This window comes from Sitophilus oryzae, unplaced genomic scaffold (assembly GCF_002938485.1).
Source record: "Sitophilus oryzae breed Bouriz unplaced genomic scaffold, Soryzae_2.0 scaffold_811_pilon_pilon, whole genome shotgun sequence".
NCBI classification, from domain to species: Eukaryota; Metazoa; Arthropoda; class Insecta; order Coleoptera; family Curculionidae; genus Sitophilus; species Sitophilus oryzae.
The window spans coordinates 4,451,390-4,465,229 of NW_022147430.1; the positions used below are offsets into that span (position 1 = coordinate 4,451,390).

Consider the following 13,840-nt stretch of genomic DNA (forward strand, 5'->3'; position numbering starts at 1 on the left):
CAGAAGGGAAAAACATAGTATCGTGTAAATGGGTGTTCAAACTAAAGCCGAGTGAAGATATGACCTTGAACAAGTACAAGGCACGACTGGTGGCGAGGAAGCAGCGTAACAATATTAAGTCAACACAATAAGGATCCCAAACAAGTAGATTGGAAGGAAGCAAAAAGAATTTTAAGATATTTGAAGAAAACAAAATACAAAAGATTGGTATTAAGAGAACGCAATACAGACAGCATATTATATGGGTATGCAGATGCTGACCAAACCGCTAAATAAGGTAAAGTTGGAATACCTGAGTACCAGAGGTGGCCTGTTTGACTGATTGCAAAATAATTATAGTTGCGGGAGGGTGTTGGAAATCTTATATTCAACAATAATAATTTAAGTTAATAATAAACAGTTTTTGTGCGGCGTCTAAAATACACGTTTATTTGATTTATATTTCATAAGCTCTCGGTTTGGGGAATTACTACAAGAATGCATACCTAGCAGTTGCTTTTAATATTATATTATTGTAGTGGAATTTTTGTGTTAGTCTGAAAGAGTATCACGTACAAAACGTACACGATTTTATTTTCTCATGTATTAATTAATTATTTCGGTTAAATAAAAATCACATTGTTCCAAGTTGTACCTTTTATTATCTCTAATATTTAACAAATTATGGTATTATTAATCATCAAATCGTTTTACATACACCAAGACGATTTTTGGAAATATTGGTGCTGTGGGGTAGGCAACCACAGATACTTTATGTAATTTCGAAATAGCTTTTATATTACCGTAAACTCCCCTAATTTTGTCCGGACACCTAACATTGACCAAAAGATCACTGACCGGTATAATGCACCACAGCATCACATACTTCTATAATGTTGGTCATTTCTGTATACAAATAGTTATTTTAATGACCCATAGATGTCGTTATGCCCCGTCAACACAAATCGGCTTGAAATTATAAGCGTAGTTACCGTTAAATATTTGGACGAGAAACACGTGAAAATTTTGAGTCCGAAAACTTTCCATTGTGGGTGAGAAACTAAAAAGACATAAGTCAAATCTTTCCTTGCGGTAAGTAGTCTAGTATGTTAGTAGTCTAATCCACCTTTTTTTTATTTTGTTATTCTTTTGTTTATGATAATGGTGATTTTTATTTCTTAAACATAACCTTTTTTTTTCTGTTCTCAACTTTGACCAGCGGTCAAAGTTACTTCCACGGTCAAAGTTATGATAACGTCAATCGAAAATCTGGTTCCCACTCTGATTTTTGTTTTATTTTTGGTTTTATAGACATGCCTAAAAGAAAATATCGGCGTTATGAGGACAGGGAAGATAAAGTATTGCTGGACAAAGTTTTGAGCATGATAAAATCAGGACGAATCTCAAGAACAAGAGCCGCCAATGAGTTTCATATTTCAAAAGGAACAATAATAAATAGGTTAAAAAGTCAGCACTGTGGTAAAATTGGGCGCCCGTTTGTTTTTTCAAAGGAAGAAGAAAATGCCATGGTAGCACACATTTTAAAAGTTAGTGAATGGGGATATCCTTTTTCCCGAGTTGATTTGCAACATTTAGCCAGCGAGTTTCTTAATAGAAAAGGTGTGAAGGTTCCTCAATTCCAAGAGGGTAATTTGCCAACGTTAAAATGGTGCACCAAATTCATAAGACGCCATGAAAATATGTTGTCATCTAGAATGTGTCAAAACCTGAAAACATCCAAAGCACAGGTTTCACCAGATACCATAAAGGCATATTTTGACGCTTTACAAATAACTTTAACGGAGAATAATGACTTTATTAGCCCTGATCGTATCTTTAACTACGATGAAACGAACCTCTCTGACGATCCTGGTACAAAGAAATATATTTTTAAAAAAGGCGTTAAGTACCCAGAGAGGATTCGAGACTCTACCAAATCTAGTGTCTCCATCATGTTTTGTGGATCGGCGGCCGGTAAAATAATACCACCATACGTTGTATACAAAGCTGAAAAAATATGGTTAACTTGGATGGAAGGAGGGCCGCCGAACACTCGTTACAATCGAAGTAAAAGTGGATGGTTCGATGCCACCATTTTTACTGACTGGTTTTTAAATCTCTTTGTGCCATATGTAAAAAAATATATAAACGGAAGAGTAGTATTATTGGGAGATAATCTTTCAAGTCATTTTACTCAGGAGGTTCTTAGTTCAGCTGAGAGGAACAATATAACGTTTGCTTGTTTGCCGAAAAACGCAACACATCTCACCCAGCCTCTAGATGTAGGTTTCTATGGTCCGTTAAAAAGAAGATGGAGAGAGATTTTAGACAATTGGAAGCAATCGCAAAAGAAAAATTCTCAAACGATTCAAAAAGATCACTTTCCACGTTTGTTAAAAAAATTAACAGAGGTCGTTGCGCCTAACAATTATTCACAAAACCTAATTTCAGGATTTAAAAAATGCGGAATTAGTCCTTTTAATTCTAAAGAAGTTTTAAACCGCCTACCCCAAGAAAACAATCACGACCAGAATTCTACTCCCGCATCGACTATGGTTTCCTCAATAGTAGTAGATATGTTAAAAAACATGAGATACGGCGATAATAGTGACGCCCCAAAAAAACGCAGATCTAAAGTTAATGTTCAGGCTGGAGCCAGCATTTCTGTAGAGGATTTATTGCTGAACAAGCCGCCTCAGGTTTCACTGCCTTCTTGTTCCACTGTCTCTACGAAGAAAAGACCTAAAAAGTCATCAAAGAAAAATGAGAGTGACGACCAATCTTCGGTTTCTGAAGAAGACATACATTATATGGATTCTTCAGAAGATGAAAATTGGGAGACTTATTGTGAAAAACAGTTAAAGGAACAAGAAAGAGAATGGTCGTCTGATGATGAGCAGCCTTGGCAGAATTATCTAACGCAATCGAAAAAAATGAAACCCAGTTAAAACAAACAAGTGAATTCAAGGCATTAAGTAAAGAAAATGAAATGCAAATTGACGTTGAGGAATACCATAGAGATATTAATGAGTGTATAGAGGTTGATGATTACTTACTTGTCAGTTTTAAGACTTCCTCAAAGTGTAACAGCAACAAATACTATGTTGGGAAGGTAGTTGCGAATGATCCGATTTTAGAATTATCATTTTTGCGAAACAAAAATTTAAAATTTTTCTGGCCCAACGTTGTGGATCACTCAATCATAGAAAAAAAACAGATCGTCTTAAAATTAAAAAAACCTCTTGAGAGAAAACGATATTTAGTTTTTGAAGAACTTCACAACAAGACTCAAAAGATAGAGTGATAGGTATTTTAAAAAAATAATCTTTTAGGTTAATTTTTTTAACTTTCTTTTCCTCATTGATTGTGTTACGGTTTAAACCAAAGAATTCCCTTTTAGTTAGTTTATTTAAGACGTAAGGCTAGGCAGGGTTTTTTATTTGTTAAGTTTAAGTGCCTTTTTATTTAATAAAGAGGGAAATTTGTTTTGTTTGTAAGCGATATTTTATGAATAAAAATATTTTGTATTTTTTTCACTTTAAATCAGATTTTTGTATTTTTTATAGCTAACGCATTTTTTTAAAAACATTTTTAGCGGTCAATGTTACTCTGCGCGACGGCAAAATTGGCTTGTCATAGATTTTAGGTGGGTGGTCAAAGTTACCTTCTAACGTCGTAACTTTGACCACCAAGCATTTTTTTAAAAAAATGGGACTATGTTCACGATATCGAAATAATGACTACATATGTCTATTAGCTTAAGTATAGCCCTAATATTGGCAATTTTGTTTAATTTTTATCGCTTAAGGTTAATAAGATTTTGCAAAATAAAGTTCAAAAGCGGTCAATGTTATGGGACTTTACGGTATCTATGGAGTTAGTTGTTGTAAAGTAATGAACATGGCGGGCTTACAGAGCTGCATGTTAAATAAATAAGAAGTTTATAACTTCTGGAATAATATTGTGTTTTACTAAATACTAAAGAAAACATAACGTTACATGGCGCAGTTGTGGTAACTTCAAATTAACCTGCGAAATTCACAAATTAAATTAAAATGGGTGATAGCCGAGGTGTGGCTCCTATGCAGTTGGAGGGAAATGTGGCCGACAACTGGAAAATATGGAGGTCTAGATTCGAAAACTATCTGGTAGCCAGCGAAATTAATAAAAAAGATGAATCTATACAGTGTGCCCAGGTTTTATATTATATAGGCGAAGGTGGGTTCAAAGTCTTTACAACTTTTACCTTTGAAAAAAACCAGAAAAATAAATTAAAAATTCTGCTAGACAAATTTGAATCACATTTTCTGCCAAAGGAAAATTTAATATATGAACGATTTAAACTGTTTTCATACAAACAGAAAGACGAAACCTTGGATCAGTTTGTAACTGAAATAAAGAAAATGGTCATCAGATGCAAGTTGGGAAGCCTTCAGGAGGAGCTGACAAAAACAGTGCTGATTACTGGCATAAATAATACGTCGATCAGGGAGAAAGACAGTTTGAGCCTCGATAAAGCAATTGAAAAGTGTAATATCCTATTAGTGTCGAAAGAAAGAAGCGAAAACATGAGTGAAGTAAAAAATTGGTGCATTACAGAGGGGCAGAACAGGAACAATACATAAGAAAAATAACCAAATGGGACAAATAGACAATATAGAAAGAATAGACAATAAACAAAGAAGACAATAAATTCGTGTACAAAGTGTGGACGATCCCACGAAATCAACAAGTGTCCGGCATTTGGAAGAGAGTGCAATTTCTGTAAAATTAAGAACCATTTTTCTAATATGTGCAGGAAAAAGAAGCAAAGTAACAAAAACAATAAAGTGAATGAAATTCAAAACACAGAACAAATTAATGTTGTAAATAAAATTAATGATGATTTTCTTTTTATAGGATCTGTAGAAGTAAATGAAATTAATAATAATAGATGGTTCTCTGTACTGGAAATAAACAAAAAAGAAAATAAATTAAAGATTGACACACGAGCACAGGCAAACATATTACCGTTAAAACTATGTAACAGTTTGGGTATAAAAAGTAATTTAAGACGAGCACAGGGAACATTAACTTCATATACAGGTAATAATTTGAAAATTGTTGGTAAATGCTACATTCCTTGTAAAAAGGATGATAAAACTTTAATTTAGAATTTTATATAGTTGATTCAAATACTCAGGCTATTTTAGGGTAAGATTCTAGTCTGGAACTAAATTTTATTTTATTTATTCGTGTCCAACTCAGTATATGAAAAAAAAAAATCAAGAAATACAAAAACACATATATAAAATATACAAAACGGCCAAATTAATAAAAAAGGTACATCATACATTTAAAAAAAACATAGTCAAACAATCAACACAAATAGGAACAAAACTTGTACAGAATTAGACAAACTACAAAAAATATATATGCACACAGCGGTTATATACAGGATATCTCTTGGTACACTCCAGAGCGTTGGTATTTCCCTCCGCCAAATCACTCTGATTGCATATGTTTGGGAGATTTGGGCATACGAAAAGATGCCTCAAATTTTGTTCCTCTCCGCATTCACAGGATACAGGTCCATCAAGGTAGCCCCATTGGTTCATGTTTGCCTTGCATCTGCCAACCTGAGTACGCAAACGGTTCAAACTCCTCCACACTGGCCATGCCTGTTCCGCACCAGGTGTTAGGCTCTCTTTTGGCGTTAGAGCAAAATCGTTTGGAGTTGGTGAAGTTGCTGACCACAACTCTAGTCTCTTTGCGGATGCCGTACTGCTATCAAGTGGCTGGACGGCAGAAAGAAAACTTTTTCGAGATTTCAACCTGGGTCCAGCGGCGTATTGTTCGAAGAGCGGGTGCCGGGTATCGAAAAGAGCTTGCTGTTTCTCTTTCATGCTGGAAACTTGTCTCCTTATGTGGGGTGGAGCTATCCCGCTGAGGAGGTGTAGCTGTTGGACCGATGTGGGTTTTAGGCATCCGGTGATTAGACGGCACGATTGGTTCAGAATCGGGTCTATCTTTTTGGCATGGCAGGAGCGTTCCCAAACTGGTGCGGCATATTCAGCAACAGAATAGGAGAGTGCAAGAGCAGTAGTTCTTAGTGTGTGCGGATTAGCCTCCCAGGTGGAGCTTGCCAGCTTTGCCAACAGGTTGTTCCTTGTAGAAATGTTGGCCCTAGTCTTCTCGACATGATGTTTAAATGACAATTGATATTTATTGCTCTATTAGCTTCCGTGTTATTTAGATGGAACAAGCTAGTGACAGTCTTCGAGGCGTTTGGTTTAAGGCTATTATCTCTGTAATATTGGGTTAGCGCGGTCAGGTGTACTGTTAAATTATCTTCAATTTTACAGAAATCCTTATCTTGGCTAACTATTACTAAATCATCTGCGTAAATGAAGCTTCTGATGTGTTGACTTAACGGCTGGATATTCAAAGGAATTGGGGCCAAAACACTCCCCTGTGGTAAGCCATTCTTTTGAATCCTCCAGCGGCTTCGATCACCACCCAATTGGGTTGATGATCGAAGCTAAATTTAATTAAAAGAATAGATTCGGTCAACAAAAATTCAAACTAAATCGGAACATGTTGAACGCTTGAAAAAGGTACTACAAATTGCTAAAGAAGCTAACGTTCGATTTAATTTACATAAATGTAGGTTTGGTGTGAATGAAATTAGGTTAGTGTGAATTACCTTGGTGTGAATGTAATTAGGTGCAATCAATACTTTTTTACTAATATCAGTACTTTTTTTTTCCTTCAGATCAGTACATAAATTTCTGGTAGGCTGGCAACACTGGTTCACAGTCACGACGTACGTTTCATAGGATAGATATCTGACAAAGTGATCTAAAGACAGTGACTGTTAGAAGTGATTTAATTTTTTATGTATTTTATATTTTATTACTATTTTTTATCACTACGAATCGGTTATGTTCCTTTTTAGTTTAGCAGGTTTTTTTAAAGCCACAGATAAAGTTTTACCTTTATGCTGTTTAGTTTTTTTAGAAACTTAATTTTTTTAATATATTTCGTTTATTTTAATACAAAGGAAAATATTTGTTGTTTAAAGTATTACTTATCTTGTGTTGTTAAGTTTCGTTCGTTATGGTTATGAGCATATTTTATTATTTCCCCGTTGGGTTCTTTTAATAAAAAAAATGTTTTATTTTTATTTTTTAATATACCTTTTACCCACTGTTTAGTGTTTTCTATTTCAGCGGCCTTGGATAAAGGACAAATAAAAATTAGTATAACAATAACAATAGAATCGTATCATTCGAATCGTATCTTATATTTTTAGCCGTGATTGTGCTTTCGGATTCATAATCATAAAGTCGCAGTCACAGTTAAGAGTCACAGGTAATACAAAGTCGCGGTCACAGGTAAGCCTGTGAACAGAAAATCACGGTTTGGCTCACCACTACCCTGAATTCTTATCTTCGAACATCTTATTTAACACGTTGACGGACAGTACAGTTAGAGCCGTCACATTTTTATCCCTAGCACAGGACATGACGCAATCTATAACAGTCACTCCAATTTTCTTCTATAAGCAAATAACAGCTCTAGCCGTCATTAATTCCATATAGCTGCATGTATTTTCAATTTAATTGTCCTGACAGAGTGTTTATTTTGTTTAAATTTGTCCAGTTTACGGGGAATTTCGAAACACGTGTGCAGTTTTCTGCACGTTGGTTCCTGCATTGTTTTGACGGCTATAACTGTTCAGAATAGCATTTGTCTTCCATTAGTTGTCAAATAACTGTCGTTCGGAGAGGACACGTTAACATTATTTTCTGTCATATGTGTTAAAAAAATATAACCTGGTAAGTATTTTTTTGTTTTTACTGTTAGTCCATGGGCTGGTGTCTAAATTGTGTTTGTGGTTTGTGTTTGTGGGTAGATTGGCACCCTTAAAAGACAATTTGACAGCAGATTATGTGGTTTATCTTTCGTGATACTTATTATGTTTTGATTTTAGATTATGTCTTCGTATGGAAAGGAACAAAAACATTTACAACAGTTACTTGACTTACTTGATGAAAATGTATCTGAAGAAAGCGATAGCGGTAATGAAAATGAGCAATTATTTGAGTGCTCGGATTCAGAACCGGAAGAATTCCGCGATGATGGGCTTTTCAGTAGCGATCCATATTACGTTCCGGATGATTCTGATGAAGAGGAAAATGAAGATGTAGCCAGCGAAAATGAAGTGGAAGAGGTTGAGAACAGAGAAGATGAAGAAAATATGAATGTGGAAGACGAAAATTCTACCAGCGTGGTACGAAGATATAAAACCCCTCCCTCAGTTTAGCTTCGATATTACAGATTCAGGTCCGGTGAATGTCGACGCTAATTGTTCTCGGTTGGGAGTATTCAAACGAATTTTCTCTGATGAACTACTAATAGCTTAATAACTATGGAAAAAAATTATGCGAATCCAATAGACCTTCTACTATGCACAGGCGTATGCTACAGTTTAGAAAAACGTATAAAACAGAATTTTCTAAGTTTTTGGGAATGTGTTTATTAAAAGCGCAAATTAGATCACCCAGTATTAGACATAGTTTCGGCAACCATTGTTTGTACTACCATCCCATATTTCCTATACTTTGCCTGGGCGCCGCTTTGAACAATTACTAAGATGCCTTAGTTGTTATATGAACCAGGAAACAGATAAGCAAGAAAGACAAACAAAATTGGGAAACATTTCTGATTTTGTCAAGATCGGCAATAACACCAATTCCCTTCCAGGAATCCTATACCTAAACCTAATGAAAAACTTTCATTGATCACTTTTATTATTTCGTGGTAGACTAAGCTTTTGTCAGTATATACCGAACAAAAAAGCACGCTACGGAATCAAGTTTTTTGAATTGACGACTCCGGACGGTTATGTATTGAATCTTGAAATTTATCAGGGCAAGAGCGTCTCAAATGAAGTAGGGGAAAAAACGAATCTCATTGTGAAAAGACTATTGGCACCTTATTTGTACCTGGGGCATCATATTTACATGGATAACTTTTATAATTCAGTTGAGTTATCTCAAGAAATGTTGAAATTCAAGACGCACACAACCGGGACGCTTCGTAAAACAGAAGAGGCAATCCAAAGGCCGTAGTTGATTCTAAACTTAAAAAAGTAGAGCAAATCTGGAGAAGGTCTGGAGATGTATATGTATCAAAGTGGAAAGACAAAAGAGATGTTCTTTTTATATCCACTGCCAACAACCCTGAACTAATAGAGGTAACTATCTAATATACTAAGATAAGAAATAAGAAATGAAAAATACCACGTCTTACAATTAATAGTTAAGGGTGAAATTGAAGGAAAAAGAGGTCTCGGCAGGAAGAAACTATCTTGATTGAGAAGCATCAGAAATTGGACTCACCTAACTTTTGAAGAACTCATAAGGAAAGCCGAGAATCGTGAAGATTTTGCCAATGTGATCGCCAACTCCACGAAAGAGACGGCACGTATAGAAGAAAAAAGAAGAAGTTGCTCTAAAAAGCTTTGGGGATATCGCGTCTCCCTCTTGAATTCCTTTACCAATTGGGAACTCTGGGGTTGTTTTATATATCATTACTCTTGTTTTGCCTTCTTGGTATATATTGGCGAGAGTTTCTATATAAGACCTGTCAATACCTTGTTTTGCTAGGGCTTCTATTTTATTGCTTTAGGGATATATCCAGTCGAAAGTCATCTCAAAGTCTATAAAGGCTATAGCTAAGTTCGTATTCTTTTAATCAGCTGATAACAACCTATCAGAGATTATTTTAATATTTTTTTTATAATAATTAAGTAATTTTCTCTTATACTTTTGGGAACAAAAAAATATATTTTTTATGTATTTTTCAGATTTATGTATTAGTTAGAGAATATTATTACTGAAAAATGTGTCTATTCTGTGTTTGACTCACTTGCTCTACAGTAAGGTTAAATTAAATTACGTTAGGGTTGTTCATTATTCAGTAGCTGGCTAGACAGTAATTTAGTGGCTACCCTTTGTAACTGTCATCCACTTCTAAAAGCCTAAAAACAGAATAATAGAGTTTCGACTATACAAAGATTTCTGACGATAATACCTAACAAATTTGGCGATCTGAAAGTAAAGCTCAAAGCAATTGCTGACTACAACGCAAATATGTCGGGAGTAGACCTTTGTGATCAAATGGTTCAGTATTATTCTTCGCCACGTAAAACAATACGATGGTACAAAAAAGTAATTTTCCATCTGGTGGATGTTTCTGTTTAGAATTCCTATTATATCTACAAAAACATTCATCCTAAGGTAACATTTCTAAATTTTAGAGATAATATAATCTAGAGTTTGTTGCACCTTCCAGCAAATGTCATGAATGGCACCGATTTACTAATAAAAACTAGACCAGTGGTGCGATTCTATAACAACAAAGTAAGAAATGCGTTGTTGCTATCGACAGCGCCCGGCAGATTCCTATTCTATAACCGCAAATTTCGTTAGTCGATTGACCATTCGGTTAACGATAGCGATAACGCGGGCCAACTGCTTGACGCTTTGAGAATTTCGTTGTTATTTGAGGTTAAGAAATTTGTTTGCCGGTGATAAGTAATAAGTTTGTTTTTGGTTCTATTTTATTTAGGAGAAACTGCTTATAATACAAAATATATACAATAAAAAATGGAGAAAAGAGTAAAAACAAATCCTCTTCAATGGTCCATGTTTCTCAATTTTGCCGAGAAACACCCAGAGATATTAACTAAAAAATTCAGCTTCATGGGAAGCAAGCAGAAATATAATGATTTGTGGAAAGAAGTGTCATCTCACCTTAACAGTATGGGATTTCAACAGAAATCCGTGGAAAAATGACAAAAGGTAACTTATTACTCATACCTACATTATTATGATTCAAGTGTGAATACAATAGAAAGGTACCAATGATCATACAATTTTTTTATGAATTATTGACAGAGTATGGATTCGGTACCTACCTAATAATCAAACAATTGTAATAATTAAAAAATAGACTCTTAAAAGAAACTTACAAATTTAATATTTTTAAATTTGTAAGTTGACACTTACTCGATACCTAGGTTTTAATTTGTCATTGAATCATTGCAATTATAGAATTAGAGCTTCAAAGTAAAGTCAAAAATACTTTATTGTCTAAAATACTAGATTACTAGATAAGTACTAGATTTTGTTGACAAAGCAAACTTAAAATTAAAAATAATACATAGATATACAGTAACAGATACTAAAATTACAAAGCGTATTATTGGTTCGTAGGCAATTACTGACTGGAAGTCTAAAGTGAAGGCAAAAGCAGCTGAATTAAATAGAGGATTAACCCAGACTGGAGGAGGTGGTCCAATGCCCCCCGATTATTAAATAGTACAAATATATGCATATGCATGCATATCTTTTAACAATTTACTATTTAGAAGCCTAAAATATTAATATAAAATTAATTTTATTCATGATAAATAAATACTATTGGAATCCATGACGGAATAATAATAAAGTACTTTTTTCTATCAGTGTAGATACGAAGATGGTTAAATTGGGGCAAAGTTGCCGTCTTGTGATGTTCACCAAGATGCCATCAAAAAAGTTTTAAAAATTTCAAGGATTGCTGAGTTTTTTGGAAAAAAACGGATTTTTTTGAAAATCAGTTTTATTTTTTCCGGTTGTTACTTTTTAGAAAATCAAAAAACTAATTAAACATTCTCATAGCCACTTTATCAGGGCTATCTGAGAGTATTTTTAGATTTTCAAATTATCTGGTAATTTGTGAGATACATAGGCCAATTTAATTTTTTTAAATACGGGCCTGCATTTTTTATTTGAGGTTTTGAAAGAATTCAGTCTCCTGAGTATAACGCCATATGCCACAGGTTATATTTTTTTTGTTTTAGTTATTTTAACAACAAAACTGTTTATTAATTATTATTTAAAATAATTTCAAGCCCGACTCTGGATTTTTAATTTATTTAACCTAATTATATTCATCGAAATCGAGGAGGAAATTCAGGAAAATCGAGCCAATTGAAAGATTTAAATAAATAATAGGTATCCATGTCAGCAATTTAAAATATATTATTTTTAACTTTTTTTGCGAATTTGAAATCTCTGTGTGTGATCTAATAATATCCATGATATTAATCCTAGTTATTATAAATATATCAACTTCTACAAACAAATTTCTAATGCTAGACATGTTCGATAGGGTTTATTTAATACCACACTCCCTATTGCACACATTTATTTTTCGTTCAGTTTTATGTATAGCCCTTTCAACAGATCTTCTTATACTTCCGAATGCATTTTGTACTATTTGTTGTAAATGTTGAAGTATATTGAATTCACTTTTACAAATGACGTCAAGTAATGTCCCCGCCCGGGCCCCTTGGCGACAGGTTCAGGAACCTCGCTGGCCATTATGCTGCTCCACCATTCCCAATCCATCATCGAGGAATTGATTTTATTGTTGATATTATATTTGTTATTTATTTTATATTATTTTATTGTATTTGATTTTCCGTATTCAATGTTTTATCTCACGTCATTGTTCAGTTTTAAAACTCCTCAACATTGTAACCATGAATAGATTAAATATTTAAAAAAAACGTCGGACTCGAAATTAGTTTAAATAAATTGTGTTCAAATTCCTAAAGAAAATTAAGTGAGGAATATCATTGTACTGAAGAGGTATAATAGAGTTCTTTCAAAACTGAAATAAAAAATGCAGGTCCGTATTTAAAAAAATTAAGTTGGCTTATATATCTCACAAATTATCAGATAGTTTAAAAATCTAAAAATACTGTCAGATAGCCCTGACAAAGTAGCTAAAAAAATCCGTTTTTCTCAAAAATCTCAGCAGTGAAGTTTTTGAAACTTTTTTGATAGAATGTTGGCGAACATCCCAAGACGCAACTTTGCCCCAATTTCACCATCTTCGTATCTATTACGGTTTCCGCCATACCAATGCTCGTACTTCGAACTTGTAGCACCCTCTATAATCTATACTCATTTTTCATAAAAACTAAAAATACCTCAATTTTGTCATTTACGATCAAATCTTTAGAACATGTTTGTTTAACATATACTTGTCTATAGAAGTAAGATGTTTTAAATTTTAATAATCATTTAAAATGTTGTAAACAATATGTGCCCATATACTAAATTTTCTTGGAAATGAAAGTTTCTGCTTTAACTGCATAATTTAACAAGCGTTTTTATAGAGCTTCATAAAATATTATTTATGTTCCTTCACTCAAGTAACTGTAATGTGACACTAAAAATCTGCATTACTCTTTAATGTTTTACTAATAAAATATGAAAACCATTCTACACTTAATTAGTTATTACCTGTGTTATTACTTTTTAAATTTTCTTATCTAATGAAACTAATCTTGCCATAATAGCATAATACAACTTTTAGGCCATACAAACATTATTCTTTAATGATTGTTTACATTTTGAGTTGGTATGACCTATGTTGCCATATTGTTACGTTTTTCGTCGGTTCCGTGTGGATAGAAAGTCTAATTTATTTAAACACAATTTATTTTACACTAAGTAACAAAACAATAACGATAAAACTACTTAAAGAACTATTTACAACTTATTTACTATTTATCTAAAAGGATTTTTTTTGAATTTAGCGCGGCAACTTTACACGTCGACCGATGCATAATTTTATTTTGCACGACAATTTGATGTCCGCGAAAATTTGATAGTAGCCGAGGCTTTTGCGAATAAAAATTGATTGCCTATCGACACAAAGTTGCACGAAGGAGTTTTGGTTGCTTTGGTTAGCCTTTTTTTGCCTTTTTTGGTTGTGAATTTTTTGTTTTTTGTGTTTTTTAATGAGTTGTAGGCAA

At 33.6% G+C, this 13,840-nt stretch overlaps 2 protein-coding genes across 2 annotated transcripts; one reads left to right on the forward strand and one right to left on the reverse strand.

The window, feature by feature from the left end:
• Positions 1-1,292: 1,292 nt before the first annotated feature.
• Positions 1,293-2,927, forward strand: LOC115889219 (tigger transposable element-derived protein 7-like). Its single transcript, XM_030909167.1, has one exon. The coding sequence runs from the start codon at positions 1,293-1,295 to the stop codon at positions 2,925-2,927; it is 1,635 nt and encodes a 544-aa protein (XP_030765027.1).
• Positions 2,928-5,386: 2,459 nt separating this feature from the next.
• On the reverse strand, positions 5,387-7,486 carry LOC115889220. The gene is made up of 5 exons (XM_030909168.1): positions 7,398-7,486; positions 6,665-6,806; positions 6,299-6,499; positions 5,612-6,191; positions 5,387-5,453 (listed from the first exon to the last, which is right to left on the reverse strand). The coding sequence occupies exons 1-5, from the start codon at positions 7,484-7,486 to the stop codon at positions 5,407-5,409; spliced, it is 1,059 nt and encodes a 352-aa protein (XP_030765028.1). The 3' UTR covers positions 5,387-5,406.
• Between the last annotated feature and the right edge of the window lie 6,354 nt (positions 7,487-13,840).

What these genes read in the sequence shown, in the direction of transcription:
- LOC115889220 (XM_030909168.1), bottom strand. Translation starts at nt 7,486, where the DNA reads ATGTCCTGTGCTAGGGATAAAAATGTGACGGCTCTAACTGTACTGTCC. An exon ending in TTCGAAGATAAGAATTCAGG is followed by an intron (nt 6,807 to 7,397) that starts GTAGTGGTGAGC and finishes TCACTTTGTCAG; the next exon opens with ATATCTATCCTATGAAACGT. An exon ending in CTAATTACATTCACACCAAG is followed by an intron (nt 6,500 to 6,664) that starts GTAATTCACACT and finishes AATTAAATTTAG; the next exon opens with CTTCGATCATCAACCCAATT.
- LOC115889219 (XM_030909167.1), top strand. Translation starts at nt 1,293, where the DNA reads ATGCCTAAAAGAAAATATCGGCGTTATGAGGACAGGGAAGATAAAGTA.